Source organism: Falco naumanni, chromosome 2, assembly GCF_017639655.2.
Source record: "Falco naumanni isolate bFalNau1 chromosome 2, bFalNau1.pat, whole genome shotgun sequence".
Classification (NCBI taxonomy): Eukaryota; Metazoa; Chordata; class Aves; order Falconiformes; family Falconidae; genus Falco; species Falco naumanni.
Genome location: NC_054055.1, coordinates 24,433,852 through 24,455,506, shown reverse-complemented (window position 1 = coordinate 24,455,506; position 21,655 = coordinate 24,433,852). Strand labels below are relative to the sequence as shown.

Below are 21,655 nucleotides of genomic sequence, written 5' to 3'. Positions count from 1 at the left end.
GCTAAAGATTGAGGAAAATCTTGATTTGCATATTTACAGAACATATTTTTATAGTTTCTTCTCTGTCTGTCCTGGTTTTATTTAATTTCTAAGCAAAAGTTTTGACTTTGAAACTAAAAGCCCTCTGGTTCTGCCTTGAAATTAGGAAGATGAATCAAAACCTTCTCTTACTGGGTTGGTGTGTTTGGTTGTTTGGTTTTTTTTTTTTTTTTCCTCCTTCTCACATCTTCCAGTCATCCTTGTGCCCAGCTTCTGCTTCCTGCTGTTCTTCCTTTTACTGTATTTTCCCTCCTAAAATGCTGAGTGTTGCCTACCAGAGAGGATTTTTTTTTCTTCACAACTCATTGCTTTTACTTGCCTGTCCCCCACCCTTTCTATTTGATTTAGATTAAAAACCTGTCCATATTTTGGGCTGGGAACTGGCAGTATTTGTGCTTCGCTGATGGAAGGTGTAAACTGTTAACTTTCTCATTGCATATGATGAAGAAAACTTTTTTCATGAACCTTTGTTTTATTAAAGATGGTTTTAATGATGTGTTCAAAAACTTAAGTGAAGAGTACCGTAAGGCTTGATGTGGGTATGGAAAACTTAAGTTTCAGTAGGTTCTGGATCTGCTGACAGATATAGTGCTTGGTGTGGTCATTTATTTTTGAAATAGCTCTGTCATTGTGAGTGACTCCACAGTATAAAAGTGAAAAAAGGAGGGGGAATGGAGTTTTAACGTGTGACTGCAGTAACACATCATCTTGCGGTTAAAAATGACCAATTTCACTGAAATAATCTGGAAACAATTTCGTTTGCTGGCTTTACTAGAAAGTCAGATGCTTTTCTGAAGTGCATCCTAATTCCCTGAATAGGTAATAAAATACAAGCAGTATGTTTATTTAGTTTATTTGAAAATATTAATATATTTTTTTAATGGTGGGTAAAGGATCACACTGCCATATGTGCAAGAGATGAACTGGTTCTGTCCCGTGTTCTACAGGCAAGGAGAGCTCCTTGTTAAGTTTTCAGGGATATCAGTGTGAAAATAAGAAATAGTTTGGCCATGTATGTTTGGCTCATGGTTTATTTAGTTTTTAGGGTTTTGTAATGGGTACATTGAATGTGCCTACCACTCAACAGACTTTTTATCAGGTAACTTAACCAGTCAGTTCATCATCTATTTCTTTATCTGGTTTTGACAGATGGGCCATTATGAAGTAACTCTAAGAGACTGAGTTAATTCAGTGGATAGCAAACTAAATTTTTGATATCAAGATGTAACTGTGATAAAGGCTGACCTGGTAAGTAACTGAAAGTCAGTAACTGAAAGACACAGCTGGTTGGCCTGAGTCACAGAGTTCAGAACTTTGTGCAGGAGGCCTAGAATTTCTTTTACTGAAAAGGTGGCAAAATGTTATGGTGTTTGTGTTCTCAGGGAAAAATATTAAAGGAAAAGGCTCATGACCCATCTGGATGGACATTGGGCTTACCAGGTGTACTTGGACTAAACAAAGAGCTCATGCGTAATAACAGGGAAAAAAGAATTTGTCAGCAAAGAATTACTTGGAGGTCAAGGTATGCAGGTATAGCAGTATAGTTGCAAAGAATAGACTATGTAAGGTCTTGCAGAAGAAATTGGAACAAACAGCGAAGTGTTCTTCAGCTGTAAAAGTTAAGAGCACAAGAAGAATACAAGGATGACTTCTGCAAGGTCCACGTGGGATGAAGGATAAAAATTATTTCAGTATGGTCCAAAAACTAAGGAGCAATTCGTGAATGCTGACAAGACAGTTAAGCTGGGTACTGGTTCCCTCTTGGAAGGTATTGGAACATAGCAGATCCTCTAAAAAATGTGCTTATTTCCTTAAAATTTTCAGGGCACTTTAGAGGGGATGAAGCTGTATTATTGGAGACTGACACATTTTGTAAAAACACTTGAGAAGATGGAAAAATAGAGAAGACGACAAAAGTTCTGTTAGCATACCCTCAGCAGTGTATGTCAGTGAACTGTGAAGACTTTTTCAAGCCTGTTCTTTTGAGAAATTCTTTAAGTTTTGTTTCCATTTTTTTTTCTCTTTCAAAGATGATTTAGATTGCCTCAAGATTGTTTTGAGAAGCTGTAGGATTTATGAATCTGCTTTCTGAGATCAGTGCTTTAAACCACGAAATTCAGCATCCTGTCATTGGCAGCAATTACTGCCAGATGCATCAGGAGAAAGTAAAAAGAGCTATTTAGCTCTCTTCACATTATTCTTCTCTTGCATTTTTGTCTGTGGAACTGTGATGCTGAATTCTAAATAACCCATATGCCCTTCAGAAAGTAATATAAATGGAAAGACAGACTTTTCTAGAGAGATTGGCACCATTTCCTTACATGAGAATGAAACCTTAAGCGTTTTTGGAATGTTTTCCCTTTCTTGCCCTCTTTTATGGGTTAATACTTTTATTATGTTTCTGTTGATGTCTGCTATAGCCCTTTCACTTATATTTGAAGGCAGCGTTAAGCAAAGTCTCTCTCACAGTTTTAACAGAATTCAAAGCTTGGCTTATAAATCAATCATCGGTTCTTGTCACCTGAGAGCTTGTAGCTGTAAAACATAAAGCCAAAGAGCTGCTAAACCTAAACCATTGGCATAAGTAACAGTTTCTTCTAAAATGATGACTTTCAAATTTTTACCTGAATACTTTTCATAGTTCTTGCAAATATTTATTGCTGCACTTTAATAGGAGAAATTAAATGGTTTTTTTTATTTGCAGTGTCTTTCTGCTCCTATTGTACTAATGTAAATTTTGTGGATGACTGTAGAATTCCTTGTTTTGAGACTGATCCTTGCATGTTTCAGGAAAATCAGTTTGCCATATTCCATTTAAATATTTGTGATATGAGTCTTAAGACTGAGGTTCTTCTCCTTTGTTTTTTTTACCTGCTCTTGACCTGCTGCTTGCTTCAGTCTGTGCCGCATTTAATGACTACTGATTTCAGTGAAGTACCATATAAGAATAGAGTCTTACAAATACAGCTTCAATCCAAGTAGTGGACTCATCTGGTCTTAAAATATCATTTTCACTAAGATGTTCTTTTTCTTTGTTTTCTTTTCAGCCCAGTCACTGAAAGAGTTTGCTCGGCTCCTGATTGCTGTTGAAGAGGAGAGGAGAAGACTGGTAAGTTTGCTGGCAATAATATGTTACATTGGGCCTCTTTTTGTATATAATAGTACACTTTTCTACTATTCCTCCTGAAGTGCTGTTTTTATTTTTCTTATTTGTGTGGTAGATATTAAGTATTTCATAAGAATCACTTGAGATTCTGCAAAAGCAGAAATGTGCTAGTACAGACTGCAACACACTTTAATGGAGTGTCCAGCCAAATACTTTTGCATTGATTTGAAAACTGTTTTATCACAAGTTCCTCCCTCCCTGCTCCCCACCCCAAATTAACATTTGAATGCTGCTTTTCTTTCCCCCATCTTCTCTTATTAGTCACAAGGTAAAGCAGTAAACTGTAAACAAATAGCTTATAGTGGAAATGTAGATTGGTATTTATATATAATGAAGTACTTTTTGACTGTTGTCCAGTGAATGTATACCAGTAATCCAATAATATGATAAATAAGTTGTAAGAAGAGAAACCAAATTCATCACCCCTAAGAAACTCTTGCAGAATCGTCAGGTTTGTCCTTTGTTATGGTATTCTTATTCCCTTTGGTTCCATACTGACAGATACACAGTATGCTTTCATTTGTATTTCTATTCAGATGTAACTTTGTTAAAGGAGTTTGAAGTGTATTCTTGTACAGGTATTTTTTAAAAAAAACTCCACATAAGCAGTGAAACTACTTTTTTTGCTTCCTTGGAAGTCAGTCATGAATAAAGATCAATGAGGCAAGCATTAACCTCAGTAGGGTTTTTTTAAAATACTGTGAAAGTTTAACTAACTCATATCTATCCAATGACTATGTCGGTCCTGGTTTTCCTTCCTCTTTTGAGTACTTAGGGAGGTGAAGAAAAGGATTTTCTGATTCAGATTGGAAGAATTTTATTAATCCAGGAGGAGGTTTACATAGGGTTCTGTTATTCCTGGGAGTGAATGACCATAGAATTGGTCTCCCGCTATTTCTGTTTATGTTAAAATATTTTAAAGTGGCAAAATCATAAGCACTCATGTGGTGCAGTTCCATAGTTAATATCACCTAAACCTACAAAAGTGCAAAATATTTGCTTCATGCTCAGTACTTTTTCCTGGGTAGATGGAAGAGTGAGGTGACTGCTTGGTACTTAACACCTTAAAAGATGTTTATCAGAACACTTACTAATTATTTAGTTAAACAATGTTGCATATTAATAACTTTCAGTTTAGTGTAAAGTTTATTGTGAGCTAATTTTAGAAAAAGCAATGAACGGATGAAGGTTTTATTTTTCAAACTGGTTAGTCTTTCATAATATGTATACGTAATTTCCCTTTTTTTTTTTTTTTTTTAATCCTCAATCCTCAGAGGAGACAATCCTTTTTTTCACTTGTAGAAGTTTCTGAGCTCTCTATGGTTTTGAATTTGATCTTCCCATATAACGTTTTACTTTGTATCTTGTAGGACGGCCTTCAGAGTAAATAGGGGAAGGAAGCATTAATTAAGTGATGAAAAAAGACCAGTCAGCTAGAGAGATACTTGCTGTTCTGTTTCAGTATGACTTCAGTGGGAATGCATGGGTTGTATGGCTGAGTGTGGTGGGCTGACCCTGGCTGCAGGCCAGCTGCCCACCGAAGCTGCTGTACCGTTTGTTCCCTTCCCCAGCCCCGCATGGGGAGAGGAAATAAAATGAAGGGCTCATGGGTCGAGGTAAGGGCAGGGAGATTGTTCAGCACCATCACGGGCAAAACAGTCTGGACATGGGGAAATCAGCTTAATTTGTTACTAATCAAAACAGAGTAGGATAATGAGAAATAAAACCAAATCTTAAAAACATCTTTCCCCTCCCCCTTCCTTCTTCCCAGGCTCAACTTTGCTCATGATTCTTCTATCCTCTTAGCCCCCAGTGGAGCAGGGGATGGGGAATGGGGCTGCGGTCAGTCCCTCACACACTGTCCCTGCCGCTCCTTCCTCCTCGCGGGGAGGCTCCTCACACTCTGCCCCTGCTCCAGCCCTGGTGCCCTTCCAGAGGGTGCAGCCCCCCCCGGGGTCCCCGGCCCTGCCCGCAGCCCGGCCCCGGCCCGGGCTCCTCCCCGCGGGGCCACGGGCCCTGCCCGGAGCCGGCCCCGGCGCGGCCCCCGCGGGTCACAGCCCCCTGCGGGCACCCCCTGCCCGGGCTGCGGGGGGGAGCTGCTCCCCCAAGGGCTCCGTGGGCTGAGGGGCACAGCCTGCCCCGCCGGGGGCTGCCCTGCCCTGCCCTGCCCTGCCCTTCCCCGCGGGCTGCCGGGGAGCCTCTGCTGCGGCGCCCGGAGCCCCCCCGGCCTCCTCCGGCCCGGCCCGGCCCGGCCCTGCCCCGGGGGGCTGCGGGGCTGCTGCTCGCCCCTCCCGGCCCCCCTCGCTGCCGCCGCTGTTCCCGCCCGCGGGGGTTTTTCCCCTTCTCAGCCCCTTCTCCCCGCGGCGCTGCCCCCGCGGCTGCGGGGCTCGGCCTCGGCCAGCGGCGGGCCCGGCCTGGAGCCGGGGGGCAGCGGCTCTGCCGGCCGGGGGGAGCTGCCCGCAGCGGCCGGCCCCGGCCCCAGCGCCTGGGCACGCGGCCCCGGCCCAGCACTGAGCTGTTGGATGCCATTGCAGGGTTAGAGACTTGGTTGAGATTTCAATCTCACAGGAAAATACTTTACAAATGGCTCTAAATTTAGTAGAATGCAGCCATCAAATCACTGTGAAGAAAGTGGCTAGTAATATTCACGTGTGGAGAAGCTGCTTTTGATAGGGTATCATTTGCATCATCTTTTTGCTGAGTTTGAAATAACCCCGTTCTGTTTGTTTTTCAAACTGAATGCTCGTGCTGAGAGCATCAAGGGCACACAGTTATCATGGTAGTGGTATTTGAATAAGAAAATTCAGCAAACTTGGAGTTTCTCTGGTTTTAAAAAGTTTTAAAAAGCTGTCTGTTGGTGGAATTACTTTAATAGTTTATTCCAATAATAATTAAAGAATCACCTTTGGCAAAGGTGCTTGGTTTTTATTCTCTGGTTCTCTTGCTGTAGTTTTCTGCATGCCACCATAGAATGCAGAGGTCCTTGTGAGGATCAGTGTGCCATGCTATATGCTGAACAGATTGCTAGTAATAAGGGTTTTCTGCCTGACAAACTTGTGATTTAACTGTGAAATCTTCAAAGCTTTTTTTGCTTATTTCTGCGGAAGTATGGAGCATTATGCATACACTTTGATTTCTTCGCTGAAAGCCCTTCAAGCCAGCCAATTTGCAGATTAGTGATGATTTTAGAAAAAGTTCTCAGCTGATGGGAAAGCTTAAGACAGGGCATGCAGGTCTTTAAGAATTTGATTTCCGTCTGTATAAAAAAAGAAAACTTGCAAAAGTGGATTTTTTAAAATAAAAGAAGCAACTTGTTCTTTTTGATATTGTGTAGAAGGCTTGAGAAAAACAGTCAATGTTGACACTGTTTATGGATACACTTCATCATACCATTTACAACTTTCTTTTAATTCTTGATGTATGTGACAGTAAAAGACAGTATTGTATCAGTGAATGCTGGTTGTAAAGGAATACGGAATGACAGGTGTTGATTTTACTTATCAGAGCTTGTTTCCTTGCCTTGAATTTTATATTATTGATTTATGAGCATGCATGTCAGTGCCTGCATCAGATTTGAATATGGAAAGTATTTATTTGTATCACCAATTTATTTCTCATCTGATGCCTATTAAATTCTTCAAAAGTAAAGTTATGGTTTTGTTTGTTTTTTTTTTCTTGAACACAGTGTCAAGAGCGCTTGAACATTGAATGTATAAATTGTTTCGAATAGCCAAAGAAATAGTTTGAGAGGTGCTTAGCAAGCCTTCTTGCATAAAGAACCAAAAGGAACTTGGGGTTTTTTTTCTTTAGAAGCTGATGAAACAAGGTATTAAGAACAACATTACTGGGAAAAAAACAGTGAAGTTTAAGGTTAAATAAAACTGTATCATAAATAAAGATTCTGTTGTCTAAAGCTTCACAGCCATTATTATTGGCAGCAGTAATAATGTGGTGATTATTGTAAGTCAGTTTCTTTTATCCTTGTCTTTTATTTCCTGATGCTAAAAGATTGACTAGTAGGCTTAGAAAAAATGGAGGTCATGCAGCAGACATTTCCTCTTAAAAAGCAAATAAATGAAAAAGTAACTTGCAAGACACCTTTTTTATGATATGCAGCCTTATGTTTGATATCTGCCATTTCGTGGTGGTGTTAATTTAATGATGATGCTGGAAAATAGTGCATTAAAAAACCCAACCAACCAAACAGCTCTGACTCTTGGGTTTTACAAGTAACGTAAATAAGATTAAAAGTCAGATTCATCCCCACTGCTTTTCCAATGACTTCAGCAACAAGCCACTAGGGAATGTAAAATAATGACCTCTATTTCCTAGTGATTATTAGGGAACAATAGAGAGGCTATATTTTAATTTCATGTGAATATTTGGATCCATATCAAGGGAACTTACTTAAAATAATTTCCTTCCACTCTCGCTGAATTTACATTGTTTCTGTTAAATACATTATATGCTACTTTATTTTAGAGATTCATGCATTGCTTATGTTTCCTGTTCATTTGATGATGTTAGTAAACTTTATAACAGGCAGAAATGTACTGGAAGTGACAGAAATTACTAATTCCTTTTCCTTTCATAGGATTATGCTGTGTTGACATAAGAATAGATTAATTGGTTCATGCTACTGATTTCTTCTTCTTTGAGATGCCCTATCAATTTGAAGCATTGAATGTGTTCTTGAGTGTTACGCTGTCTTGAATCTAACTCCCTGATCATTTCTGGAAGTTTACTAAATCCCAAACAGAAATAGGTCTCTTTAACTGTTACATTCCTTCTTATTTACCCAAGTTTTTATGCGTTGCTGGCAAGTGATGAATGGTCCCAGAGATTTTCTTTCTGGCATTGTGAATCAGTGAGATGTGTATGGTTACTTTGAATTCTTGACCAATATTAAGTACTTCAGGGGATAGTACAAAAATGCTGAAGTGGATAGCTGTGCACTATGCTCAATGAATTAGGATTTTTTTCTAATATCTGTCTCTGTATCTCATAATCTTCATACTTCAGAGGATATTCCATTGTTGTGGATTTTTTTTTTATTAACTGGATGTTCTCATTGTGGTTCTGTATTTGCCCTCACACAAGGGGTCTGATGCTATCTGCTTCCAGGGAGAGCATCAAAATATTCAGCTTCAAAAGCTGCACTTGAAGAAAAATAAATGTACTGTTAAAACTAGCTATCCACGGAATGGTACATAAAATCAGATACTGAAGGACACAGCATGTTGTTGAGCAGAATTAACCTTTTCCCTATAATGTGAAGTGGGTTACAGATTCCATCAGAAAAATAAGCAGTCTTCTATCCACAGGTGCTCCTTATTACTTTCTTTATAAAGGGGAGAAATAAAATCACATACACCAGCACACTGAGACTACGAAGCATACACCTGACATTCTGTTTCACATGAGTTCTCTTAAAATCACAAAAAATAATGTATGATGGTGTTTTGATATACTTGGTAACTGCTCTCAGTGCTCTTCAGCTCTCATAGCAATTTTGGCATTGAAATTAATCTCTTTGGTAGGAACCTGCTTGCAAGGAGTCTGAAAGCATATTACTACAAATGAAGGAACACCACCACAAATAAGAGGATTTCTTCTATTTGCAATTAGGATTGGTTTGTTTGTTTGTGTTTCAGGCGCCCGCCCCCCCCCCCCCCCCCCCCCCCCCCCCCCCTTTAAATTAATTAAAAAGCATCTCAAGGCTGGTTTTGGTAGGGGTTGTAGGGGTTTTTTCCTTACACTTAAGGTAGCCTTTACAATATCCTATTGAGCAATTAAGGTAACATGTGCTGTGTTGTTCTTTGAAAGACTTTCTGAATTTGTGCATCAGACTAATAATTTGGAAGTACCCATTTGCTAAATAACTGAGCTTTTCTATAGAACAAGGAGCAGTAAATCAGCACAGGTTTATTTTATTTTGTTATGAAAAATGTTTTTACATTTATTTATTCATTTATGATTTTCTTCCCCTTTTCTTCCTCCTACCCCAGGTGTGGTAGGCTACATATTTGATATTAATTGCAGAAGAAATCCATATCTTTGGTAAGCGGATTTCTGCAAGATAGGAAAATACTGACTTGAATGGTTATGTTCTTTTCTATTTTTTTTTTTTTTGACCAAGTTTTAGAAATTATTGGGAAAATTCTTGAAAACAAATCACATAACTACATACAACATTTTTTGGTGAACCTTCATTTTGAATGCTTGCTATACTCATTTCTGGTCAGAAAGCGTGTAGATTAGAAAAGATACAGAGAGACGACAAGGAAGGCTAGACACTTGGAAGCTCAAGGCAAGAAGAGACTGTCTGCAAGGAGGACTGAGTACCTTTATTTCATATAAATTAGATTAATGTTATTTAGAGGCCTGGGATTCATTAATTGCAATGACATATCTCACTACCCTTTAAAAATTTTGGCAGATCAGACCTACTAGTCCTCAGCAACAGGTTAACAGTTGTCCTTGAAAATAGATTTTTTTTGTTTTCTGTTACAGTTGTCAGTTTTACTCCCTAAGAACTAACCAGAACAAACATTTCAAGCCTTACTTCAAATATAACTAAACATTTCTGTCACTATGACCCTGCTTGCTGCCCAGTTCTCCCATTGCCTTTTATCAGAGACTCTTCTGCTCCACTTCCTGATCTGAGCCATTTGCAAATACCATGAGAAATGAGTGAAAAAGACAAAAGGAAAAAAGCACCTCATCCTTTGCTCTTCTGTTACTGAGTATATCACTAGAGAATTTATTCTGTATGCAGGGTTGAGGTATCAGTGCCAAATCTCTGTGTTCCCACCAGCACAATTTTTTTTCATGCCTTCAAGTGGACAGGAAAGGTCTGCAGAGTAGGGCAATGCATCAGCAGATTATGTCCTAGTCCTCTTTTTGCCTTCTGGGCAAGGGAAGTTGGGATCTAAAGGACTGGTTTGGAGAAATGCCTACTTCTAAGAGCTCAAAAGGGTAGTTGCTTTGCTAGAAGAAACCCAAATCTGCAACATTTAAGGACAGTGGTACCTTAGAGTGCAGAGATCGGTGGTTGCTGCTTCATCCCTTTTTACTGTAAATTGCTCCTGGAAGTCTTTGGACTTGGATTAGTCGCTAGCATTGGAGAGTTTAGTAGAGTATCTGCAGCCTCCCTGTCTTTCTGCTTCCTTTTTGTCCACTGGAATTTGTCTCAGATTCCAAGCTGTGAAAAGACTTTGTTGATACAGATGAGATTTGCCTAAGATATGGTTGCATGTAGTCATCTACATTTTTTTCCAGTCTAGACTAACATTATGGAGTCTGTAGCAAGAAATGGGAATTTTTCAGATATTGTCAACCTTAAGAAGATGCTTGAAAAGTAATTTACTGATAGTGTGTGCAAATTATTCTTTTGGGGACATGTTTGAATTTTTTCCTTCTAGAAGGTTAATTTGGGTGAATCTTCAGGTTTTGTGGAAGATGCTAATTTATTCCATTTATTTTAGTTTATAGAATAATTTTTGCTTATGATTTTCATTTGCCTCTTCTGTAGAAAAATGTGGTTTGTCCTTAACTTACATAATGTAATATGAATTCTCATTTTTAGAATATGTAATACTATTTTGTTGGGACTTTTGCCTGTTAGCCTTGGAAATATTGCAGAAGAGCGACAATGTAGTCAGCAGCAGTGTATAGTTTTCTACTGTGTTTTAGCTCTGGAATGATTGTAGAACCTGTGCTACAGAAAATTTCAACTACAGAATGGTTTTCAGAACCAGCTTTCTGTCCCAAATCTGAATCAGCTTTGTGTCTCATGTACTGTCAATGTAAAAACTGGGAGGTAGCTCAAGTAGAGTTCAGTGACACCTAGAAGAATGTTTTCGTATTCATATTGTGCATTTGTAGAGTATTTCTTGGACCCTTTAAGAAAATGTCCAGTCTTCCCTGTTGTGTTGGTACAAGTGTTTGTGTAACTGTGTAGTGAACATAACTGGAGAAGTAATCCAGCTGGAAAAATAATTCCTTTGGCCCTGACTTTTTATCAGCTCTTTGCCCTCACTTCAGTGCACACATGGAAAAGGGTGACTTTCTGAGCCAGAATTATTTATCTAGACGATAGTAATTCCTTTGATATAATTGTTGTCAAAAAGATACTAGAACTATACCTTCACTTGCCTATAGATGTTATCTGTGACCACTATAACTGATAAATTAAATCAAGAAGTAATAGGCCTATTTCTGTCATGCAGGCTTCCTAGAGAGCAGGTCTGCAATGTGATCCTTTGGTTTGTTCTTGTTGAGGAAGAACTCACAATGTGGCTTTTCCCCCTTGCTGTGTTTTGGGCTAAAAGGAATCCTGTTTGCTCTCTTTCTCTGCACCACTCAAGTACAAAAATATATGTGTTCAGTGAATGTTTCTTAGCATTTGTACTCAATTAAAAAAGAAAAATATAGAGTAATAAGAGTAATAAAAGTAAACAGCTCACGCTTTGTTATTAATGTAGTTTAACACCTAACATCTGTATGTATGCATAGACATTTCTGAACTTTCCCCAAATAAAAAGCCACATACTAGGCCAGACAATTTGAATATAAAACTATGGGTGCTCTTAGTACAGAGCATTAAACTGGCTCTTCCAGATGACACTGTGTCAGCTTCCATAATTTTCTCAAATAATAATGTCTATGAATGCACATGGAGCTCTTAGTGTTACTTTTCAGTTTTACACTTGGTACATTCCTCATTTGTTTAAAGTATAGTTCTAATTTATCTAATAATTTTCATTATTTAAAATAATTTGTTCCATTATTTTTGTGGAAATGAAGACAAAATACGGAAGTCATGCTGTGACATTTGATTATGATAATATTTAAAAGATGAACTGATTTCACTAGGAACTAGTTGCATTAGTCCCTCTCATCCCTCTTACATTCTTGTTACTGCCCACCTGTTGACAATTGAGGATTGAAAATATAGGTCCCTGTTTTCTTTAACTTTGTAGAAAGTACTTCTGGAATCATTTTGCAATGACAGAGCAATTAATGCAGAATTTGCTCAGAGTTTCATGACGATGAAGCCGACAGAGAAGCTACTATTCATGTTTTGCATTGTGTTCCTTCACAGCTTTCTCTTTTTTTTTTTTTCTTTGAAAATGTTAATTGTTTCCTATCGATATGAATGCCCACACTGAAGAACATTTGCATATGCACAGCCTTTTGCACCCTATCCTGCTCAGCCTGGTCCTAGATAATTCCATTGCCTCCTGAACCTGCCAGTTGAGGAAGAAAGCAATCTGGCTATTTTTAGAGACAGTCTTTGCTATTTTCCAAGATAGTTATCCGAGCGTTGAATTGCAACATAGTTATTTTCTTGTAGTAAACATTTTTTATTGTTAGTGATGTGAAGCATAGTTCTGTCATGTTGATCTCTGCTGTTTTGTGTTGGTTGGTTATCAAACAGGGAGCACCTGTCTGTCTGATGGGGGCCAAGAGACTGTGAGCAGGGCCCAGAGGATTGTTCAAGAGGAAAGGAAAGGGTAGTGGAAATAAGGGGCTTCACTAGCTCTGGTATGAACCTGTACATGTACCTGTAACATCTTACACAAATGGTATAAAAAACCTTAAGAAGGCTTTGATAATTAGTGTCCTTATAGTATTTGCTCTTCAGTTTTCTGCAGAAAATGGGGAAGAAGATTTGTTTATTTTTAAAATACAATGTGTGTTGCAGGACTGCCACACATTAGATTCATATAATTAACTATTACAGTTTTTCCTGCTTTCTATATTCAGGGTGCTTGTATTTGCATTTATCTCTGTATAGGTATCTGACTAGGAAGGTGCTAGGATGATTGTTCCTTATTACAATGTAAAATGATTACAGGGGTCTTTAATCTTTGGTCTGTGAAGCATTTTATTAAAAGATCTGCCAGCTTGCTGTAAACAATCCCATGATTTTTGGTGTTCTGGCAAGCTGGCTTGGTGTCTTAGTAACGTTCTTTGCAGTTCTTAATTGACATAATTGAGTTTGTCAGTGACTGCAACAAGAATAGGATGTAATTATTAAAAACCAATCATTAAAACAGTAACACATGGCCAAATTTCTGAAAACTTCTGGCTGACTTTGCAGCATTTTTCAGTTAGGAGAGAACATTCATAAAATGAGATTGCTTGCCATTCCCAATTTTGAAGAGTATTATTGAGAGACAGAGATATGAAATCATCCCTCCAGTAAAAGCACGAGATAAGGGACTACTTGGAAAGCCACGTGGTACTTCTCATTTTATAAATCTAATATGTTCTTGATTTCATACACTCATTCCATGTTCCCTGTGTTTCAATGCATGTAATCTTGCATTACAGGACAGCACCTTCCCAAATTGTTTTGCGAGGCATTCACTGAGCAGTGTGGCTGGAAGGAGTTTATTTTAATGACATTCTAGTCTTCACAGAACTGCAGCTAGTTGCTATTTCAGCTTTCAACACAGTCACTAACCGAGTGTCTTCTCAGATGACTGTTGACAGAGAAAAAGAAAAAAGATGTTTGTACTTCTGAATAAGTATTTTTAAAGGAGCCTGAGTTTTGCTGGATCAGCCAACCTTACAACCTTAAAGTATCACACATTGATCTTGTGACTGCAGAGGGAGGAAATGGAGCTGCTTGCAGCAGAAGGTGTGCTGTACCCGTTACTGACATGTCAGAACGTGCTGTTACCTGACAGTCTACCACTGTCTTAATTTTTTTAATGGATTTTGGATTTATCTGTGCTTCTCCCAGTAGTATGAAAAATCGTACTTCATTCCTACAAACGACTTGGGTTTGATTTTTTTCTTCATTTAATCTGATCTCTGTAATGGTTCAAAGTCCCTGTATTTGTGTTCTTGTTCAGTGAATTGGGAAATGTGTTTAAAAACAGAAAACAACACAAGCACTTTATGTACCAAAGGGTAATAGAAACAAAGATACCTTTATTTAAAACAAACAAACACCACAAAAAAAACCAAACAAACCACCTTTCCACTAGAAAGCAAGGTATTCTCCCTTGGGGAGCACGTAATCTGCACAGGCCCATAGCTGCCTTATGCACAAAGGTGTTTTATTTGAAGTGTTCTCATTAGGCTGTTGTCTTAAGGTTTGCAGAACACTTAGATTGCTTTTGTTAATTCTTTTCAAAAGTCTCTAGAAGCTCCAATTGTTGTTACTCTGACAGACTTTAAGTGCATCTTCCCAGGAAAGTGCTTTTACTTTGAACTAAGACTGAAATAGATGAACTATTTTGTCTGGTTTTTTGGCAGCAATGCCAGTTTCTTATGTACCCACTTCAGAGAACTGACCTGGCTAAAAGCAAAGCAAAACAAACAACATTTTTTACTGGTTACTTTTCAACTGTGTTGCCACAGACTGTTTCAGCATCACAACAACAGAGGGCAAAGGAAGCAGTCAAAGAGAGCATGAATAAGCAATGCAAGATCAGCAGACCCTGTTTCAGCCGGCGTGGCCACCAAAATAACTGTCTGCGGTCTCTCTCTCTGTGCAGTGTTTGTTGCAGCCGTGCTGTTGTAACTGTTGTGGTCAAGGAAAGGTGTTACTTTTCTGGTGGTAAAAGGAAATTATACCTGAAATCTCTAAGCCCCGGTGGTAACCTTTGAGTGATGGGGCCATGGAGTCTGGTAGCCTTAAAGATTAAAAAATTGTGACAGCTGCTTCTTGGGATACCTGTCCTTCAGTAAATGCCTTTAAAGAAAGCATGCTAGACCTTTCTCTCCCCCTAAGCTGGCTCTTACACTATGTTTAGAGCTTTTTACATGCTAAATGAGAGCTTTCTAAATTGATTTATATTGTTAGTTATATTTGAGAGCAGAAAAAAGGATAAGAAACCTGTCTCTGATGCTTCTCCTAGCCCTTTTGCTCTAAATGTCTTGTCATGACACGTCATCCCGTGTCCTGCATCCCTTTCTTAATTGTGTGCTGTTCCTAACATGCTCATTTTGAACTTTCACCACTGACAGTTGGTAGAACCTTCTAAATTATAATTCTTCAGCATTTGAGGGTTTAAAAACCTCTGAACATTTTTCTGTGTGTCAGCTATCAGTAAAGATTTGCATGTATGCGGCTATAAAATTGTATTTCACAGTATGGAATTAACTTAAATTTTTCTATAAATCCATATAATATATTTTTGTATTAGTTTATTTATTATTATACCTGTTCTTTAAAGGAGCATTGTAACCTTTTCCTGTGGTTATAAGGAATTAGCCTGAACAGCTACATTGCACATTTCTAATTTATTCTTTAAATTTCACTGGGGGTACTGGAATGCTGTACACACAGTTAATGCTGTCAATATCATGGACATATAAAAAGATTTTCTGTGGATCCTGTACCTAAAAAAGTTTATTTTTCTCTGAATAGTTCAAATCTATGGCTAACATGCCTTTCTTCAGAAAATATCTTCAAAGTTCATACACGTGCTTATGTTTCCTGAAAAGATACATACTTCCAACGTCGGAGTTAACAGTTCCTGGGCATAGTACCATTACAAACAGCTTGGCTGATTTTGGCTGTATGCCTGGACGTGTTCATTCATGAAAAAGTTGTTACAACAAAATACAACTTCTAATTGCATTCATCTCTTCAAATAGCTAGTTTCCTCAGCACTTTTATTATTATTATTTTTTTTAACAATGATTTTGTGGCTTTGGTTTTGTTGGTATTGGAGAGATGATAAATACTAGGTTATTTGGATACTGCCATAGTTCTTGTATCAAGAACCAGACAAAGCACAGAAGCAAAGCATTTATCAGACTGCCCTTCTCAGTGTTTTATTTCACAGCAAATGTGCAATATAATGCAAAGTGATTCCTGATAGCAATAGATAGTACATGTTAGCCCCACTTTTGCAGTTACTGGAATTGGCCCATGGAGACCTGCAGTGTCTGTGAAAATGAAAATTAATTTTCGTACTGGATGGTAACAAAGTTTGGTCACAAATAGTTACTGCAGGGCCAACTATACTACCAGCACAACCCTGCCTGGCTGCTTAGTCAATTCTTGGCTTCACTTAGAGCAGCAGACAGCTAATACATGACAGCTAATAAACTGGTGCACACATGGTTGCGTAGTTCCCATGGACACCAGTTAGTCACTGATAAAGAGTTTTTACCTGGGACAGAAGCAATCATGTGAACCACTAAAAAAGTAGGTTGGTAGATCAGTAGCTAAGACCACATCCAGTGTGAACTGTTCACCTTGACTGCCAAGCTATGACTTGTCATTTGAAACAGGGCTCGATGATTGGGATTTGCAAAATAAATAAGAAGGCAAAGGGGAAAAATGATGGAGGTTTTTTATGAGTTCATAGGCCTGCATAGCTTTACGTTGTGCTCAGTTATGTATGAGCCTTTCTTTGTCACATTCTAAAGCTTTTTGGGATCAATTTTGTAACCAGCACAGATTTCACATAAAGTGCTTTGGATATTTATTCAAACCATCTCTAAGAGAGAAGCCACTTCTAACATCAGTGCTCTGGTTTGTCTATGGATTGGCATGTGTTTACCAAATATATTTCAGGTGCATGCATTTTGTATTTTAAACAATACTAGTAGTAACTTTCTGTGTGATTCTAGTGAGACCTCTATTAAGGGAAACCTGTTAGTATGAAATTATTTTCATGGGCCTACATCAGATACTTGTTTCCAAGGTGTCTGTTCCCAAAATGGCAAACAAAGAATAATACTTTAGGATAATATTACTATGATGAAAAGGAACAATTTCCAAATTTTTTTTTTTAATAAGGGGTACAGTGTCCATTGTCTTTAACATGGTAGTGAGAGTTACATTTGCAACCCAGCTGGCAGAAGAAAATTTCAGTAAAGATTAGTCTAGCATAGTATCCTAAAAATGGCAAAAGCTGTTACAAGACCATCAATCCTGGGAATGTGGTGGCTTTTCAAAGCTGTGATAATATAATTGCACTATCTGCTGTAATTTGGAAGGTCCAATTTCCAAATCAGCATAGAAAACTGATGGGGCTACTAGCACTTAAAATCTAATGCTGTTTTCCCTACTGTAATTATCGAATAGGTTTGCTGGGTCTACAGATATTAGTAATGAAGTTTTGGTAGTTGATAACATCTATATTCAAATGACAGTCATGACAAATGGCTGTGCATTTACACTGACTGTAGTTTACATAACCTATTAGTAGTGTGTCAAAAGTATGTTAGTAAATTGTAAGTAGTTAATGCATCCTTTACAAGCCTTTTCAGTGTCCTAATAAGCCAAACAAATCATAGTAGCAGAAATACATTAATACTTTAATATTGGTAGCATTTTAAGAGCAAAAAAACCCAACACCTTTCTAAATTTTGACTCATATATGCGTAAGAAGCCAGGATTTTTCATATATATATGAAAAAAATGCAGTGTATTTATTATAATAGATTAAACATTGACAGAATTGGAATAATTGTTCAAAAGAGTGTAGATACCTAAGCATATGTATAGATAACATATATATAACTTATCTGCTTCTGTGTTTATGTATTATCCTCATCCTGTCACTTAGGCATTTTCAGAACTTGTTGAGTGTAAAAGCAATGAGCAAATGAAAGAGTGAGCTCAGGATCTGTTACAGCTTATTTCAGATGGTCTTATTTGCATTTTTTCTGCATGAGTTCCTGAAAAGAGAGAATTATAACTTCTCCATTTGTATGTTATTAGCAGATCTTTTATTTCTTTGTGTGGGAAGTGTATTTGCTGCTTACATAATCTAGCTAAGAAGAGGCAATCATCTGACAGGAAGACACTGGGAGAGACTTTAGGCTCGATGTCAGGAAAACTTACTCATGATGAGCTACGTTGTGAAATGCTTTGCCAAGGAAAATAGAAGTTTCTAAGGCACAAACTGAGATCAAGCCAAGTGTTGGAAAATGTAATGTAGAAACAGAGTAAGTATTTTCTATTACTCAGTGACCATGCATCCTTCTTAGCCTGAACCATGGTTAATCAGATTGTTGTTAAATATTGTTTAGTAACTTATTTCAAAAGATGCCTGTTGTGATAATGGGCTAAGAATACAGTGTATTTCTCAAGAAGACTTCCACTCTCTCTTTTTCAAGGTAGGGATTGTGGGGAAAAGGGAAACAGTTGGAAGTTAGGCAATCTCTTATGAGTATCCGCTTTTCCAGTTGAATTTAAGAATTACTTTGTTGCCCTTAAAAAATACATTTTTCCAACGCCATTTTGTGTGAGGCTTTAAACAGATTGATTGCAGTATTTAGGAGCCTCAATTTTAATGGAGAGTTCTCTAGCTGGCCAGTTTTTGTTTGTTTCTTTCTTTTAAAGAAAATAAAACAAAGCTACCACTGTGTCAAATATAACCATTTCTGGCAACTTGAAAAATTTAAAACAAAATCCTAGCTCTAGTAAACAGTTCTGCCAACATCTTGGCTTCTTTGTTGGGTTATCCACTTGCTTATTTTTAGACTTCACTATTAAACTTCCATTTAGTTGTTTTTTTTCTTTGTCTGTTTGTTGAAATTTTGGGGTGTTTGTTCTTATTTTGGACTCACGTTGCTGATGACATTTGATCAGTCAAGCTTTTGATCTCTTTTAGAAGTCTTGCTAAAGAACAGATTGTCTATCTGCCTTAATGTCTCCAGCTTCTGTCTAGGAAGAAGACACCTGCACTCTGGCTTTCTGGTTTTTTTTAAGGAAGGCATATTTAGTCTGTTTCAGGAACTCTGACCAATGAAGCTTTTTAAAGTAAATGCTGTGGTGAGCTTAACAGCTCAACAACCCTTAAGGGATATTGTGTGCTAATTATAAAACATTGATTTTACTTTTCATATAAGTCAGAAAGTTCTTACTTTGATTAGTTGTTCGTTTATTCCTTTATTGATTTCCAACTTTCTCTTTACATTGTGATGGACCTCAGAAGGAGGCCTCTTCAGGATGCATTCACTCCACTCTGGAGAAGTGTTGTTGTTGATGTCTGCACAGTGAGGGGAACAGGCCTGACTGCAAAATTTACAGATCAGGATTTGGAAGAGCAAAGAGACAAAGTAGTAAATGTACAGAACTGATCTGGGGTGACTTAAGTAGGTCTAACAGCCAGAGTGAAAGTGTCTAGGAAGGTTTAAACCAGAGACTTTATAAAGTAAATCTTGTTGCTTATTTGCTAAGATTTATCTTTATCAGATATTTTCAGATAATTTCTGTAACTGTTCATGTGTTGAATTTTTTAAAATATGAAAAGGAAAAAGCCACGCAAACTTTCCACCAAAACAGACGTTCCTTCACTTCTTAAATTGAAGCTTCCCCCCAAGTACAAGAAGATTTGGTTTTGATGTGTCACTTTTTCTTCATGGGAAGAAAATACTTTCCTTGTGATAGAAGTTTAAGAAGTGAAAGTTACTTGTAACATAGTAATATATTTATATTTACCAAAGTACTCAACAGAATAATTTATCATTTAAAATGTTGTGAAGCATAGGTATACTTGAATTCTGAATCTATTTTTTCTTAATTAGTTCTGAGCTCCAGTTATGCTGTTTCCTGTGTTTATGTAGCCATTTCCCCCTTGATAATATGTAATCTAAACATTGAAGTTAAGGATTATTTTTGCTTGTTTGGAAAGCCATAACGGGAGGAAAAACCAGAAAAGTTTTCTTCTGCTGGCTATCTGAAATGGCATTCTTGAGTTCTTTTTTGCTTTCATTGTGATTTGAACTCTGCCTATTCAATAGACATGCACTGTTTGTATTAATGGTAGAGATAAAAAGGTAAATACCCGAAGTTGTAACTACACAACTGAACTGTTTTTCCTTCATTGTGGTTGTACTTGTGATTACTTTATCTTTTACAGTTTTCATTGAGTTACGATCCATGGAGTAAGCCATAAAAAGAAATGGCATCTCTTACCGGATGATTAGCTACCTACCATGACAATATGCATTGCTGATTTATGGCTGTCTTCTAAACATTTTCAGGATTTTGCTAAAGAAAAAAGAAGAAAGCAAACTGGGGCTTTTTTGATTTTTTTTTTTTTTTATGTTTGTTTTGGTTTGGGTTTTGTTTGTTGTTAGTTTTGTTTGTTTTTTGGTTTTTTTTAACATCAGGTAGTTCTTTTTCTTCAGGTGATATAAATAGTGCCCGTATAGTGTAGATGGAATACATGCAACAAAGGATTTCTCTAGTTATAAGTGTCTGAGGTGCTGTGTTCAAGTTGTTGTCTTCTGTTATTCACCCCTGGATACAAGGTAGTTACTTTTGAATAACACAATTTGTTGATAGACAGAAACTGATAATTTTGGTGAAAAACAGAAAACCAATAGGAGTAAAATGGTTTAGCTCTTTTAGTTATGAAACCTACAGCTTCAGTCATTTTTATAATTCTTCATAAATCAGAAAAAGTTACATGCATTCTTTAGCACTTTATGAAGTGGTACCATCTATGCAGAAAATAATTCTTCTGACACAACTAAGCAGCAAGACTAAGAGACTAAGAAAAGGAACAGAAAGGAAGCATACAGAGTTTCCAGTTCATGTTGTAAGTTGACAGTAGCAACAAAAATCCCACTCAGTTCTTGCCCACTGAAGGGAAAACAGGAATACAGGACACGGAGAAATCAGAAGTGCTTTGAAGTGTGTCCATGTGCAGTGAAGGAGTAGATGACCTACATGGTCTTTGTTACGTGAAAGGGTTTTTAGGGAAAAGAAAACATTAGCATATCCTGAAAGGAGATGGATGAAAGCACAGGAGATACAAAAATGGAGCCCCATATGTGTGCAGTAAACTTATCCCAGTATATTATCCTCAAGTGGGCTTTTACAATCAATTACAAGCTGTAAGTCGGTTGGGTTTTTCCCTTTTCCTTTTTAACTTAACTGGCTATTAGCTTCTGTTAATCTATTTAAAAACTCCTGTAGGGTTAAGGTGTGAATATTTTTCAGACAAATGAAAAATATTTGGGGGAGACACACCTTAATGTACAGTGCTTTTGGCATTTGAATATTACTTTACAATGAACAGTGCATGTAGGGTTCAAGTATTCATAAGCAACCAGGTTCTTTGTAGTGTCCACTCATTGCTCCTGGTTTTTCAGTGAAGTCACTGGGTGTAAGCATGCTCAGCATTGCAGACTCCTTCACTGCCTGTTCAGGAAAATGTCTTTGGTAATGATTTAACACTGCATTATAGTAAGTGAGTCTATTTAAAACCCCAAATCAAGGAAGTAAGTGGAGAAGAACCAGTTCATGCCTTTTGGCTTCTGATTTCTGAGCACAGTGAAGATGGGACACTTCAGTGCTTTGTAAGGTTTTTATTGTCAGTACTTAAGACAGGACTTTTCTTGAACATATTCTTGTGAGAGTTTTCTAGTGGATCAACACATCTTAGAGTCTGACCGTAAACATATTTTACCTTCCTTTTTTTTACCTTACCTTTACCTTACCTGTAACTTACCTTT

The 21,655-nt window shown here is 37.6% G+C and overlaps 1 protein-coding gene across 1 annotated transcript in view; it reads left to right on the top strand.

Annotated features, from left to right (window-relative positions):
• Window positions 1-21,655, top strand: part of ARHGAP42 (Rho GTPase activating protein 42) — a 162,138-nt gene that overhangs the window by 49,386 nt on the left and 91,097 nt on the right. The window contains exon 3 of the mRNA XM_040583783.1: window positions 3,087-3,148. Coding sequence (XP_040439717.1) covers window positions 3,087-3,148 — 62 coding nt within the window. The remainder of the gene's footprint in view (window positions 1-3,086; window positions 3,149-21,655) is intronic.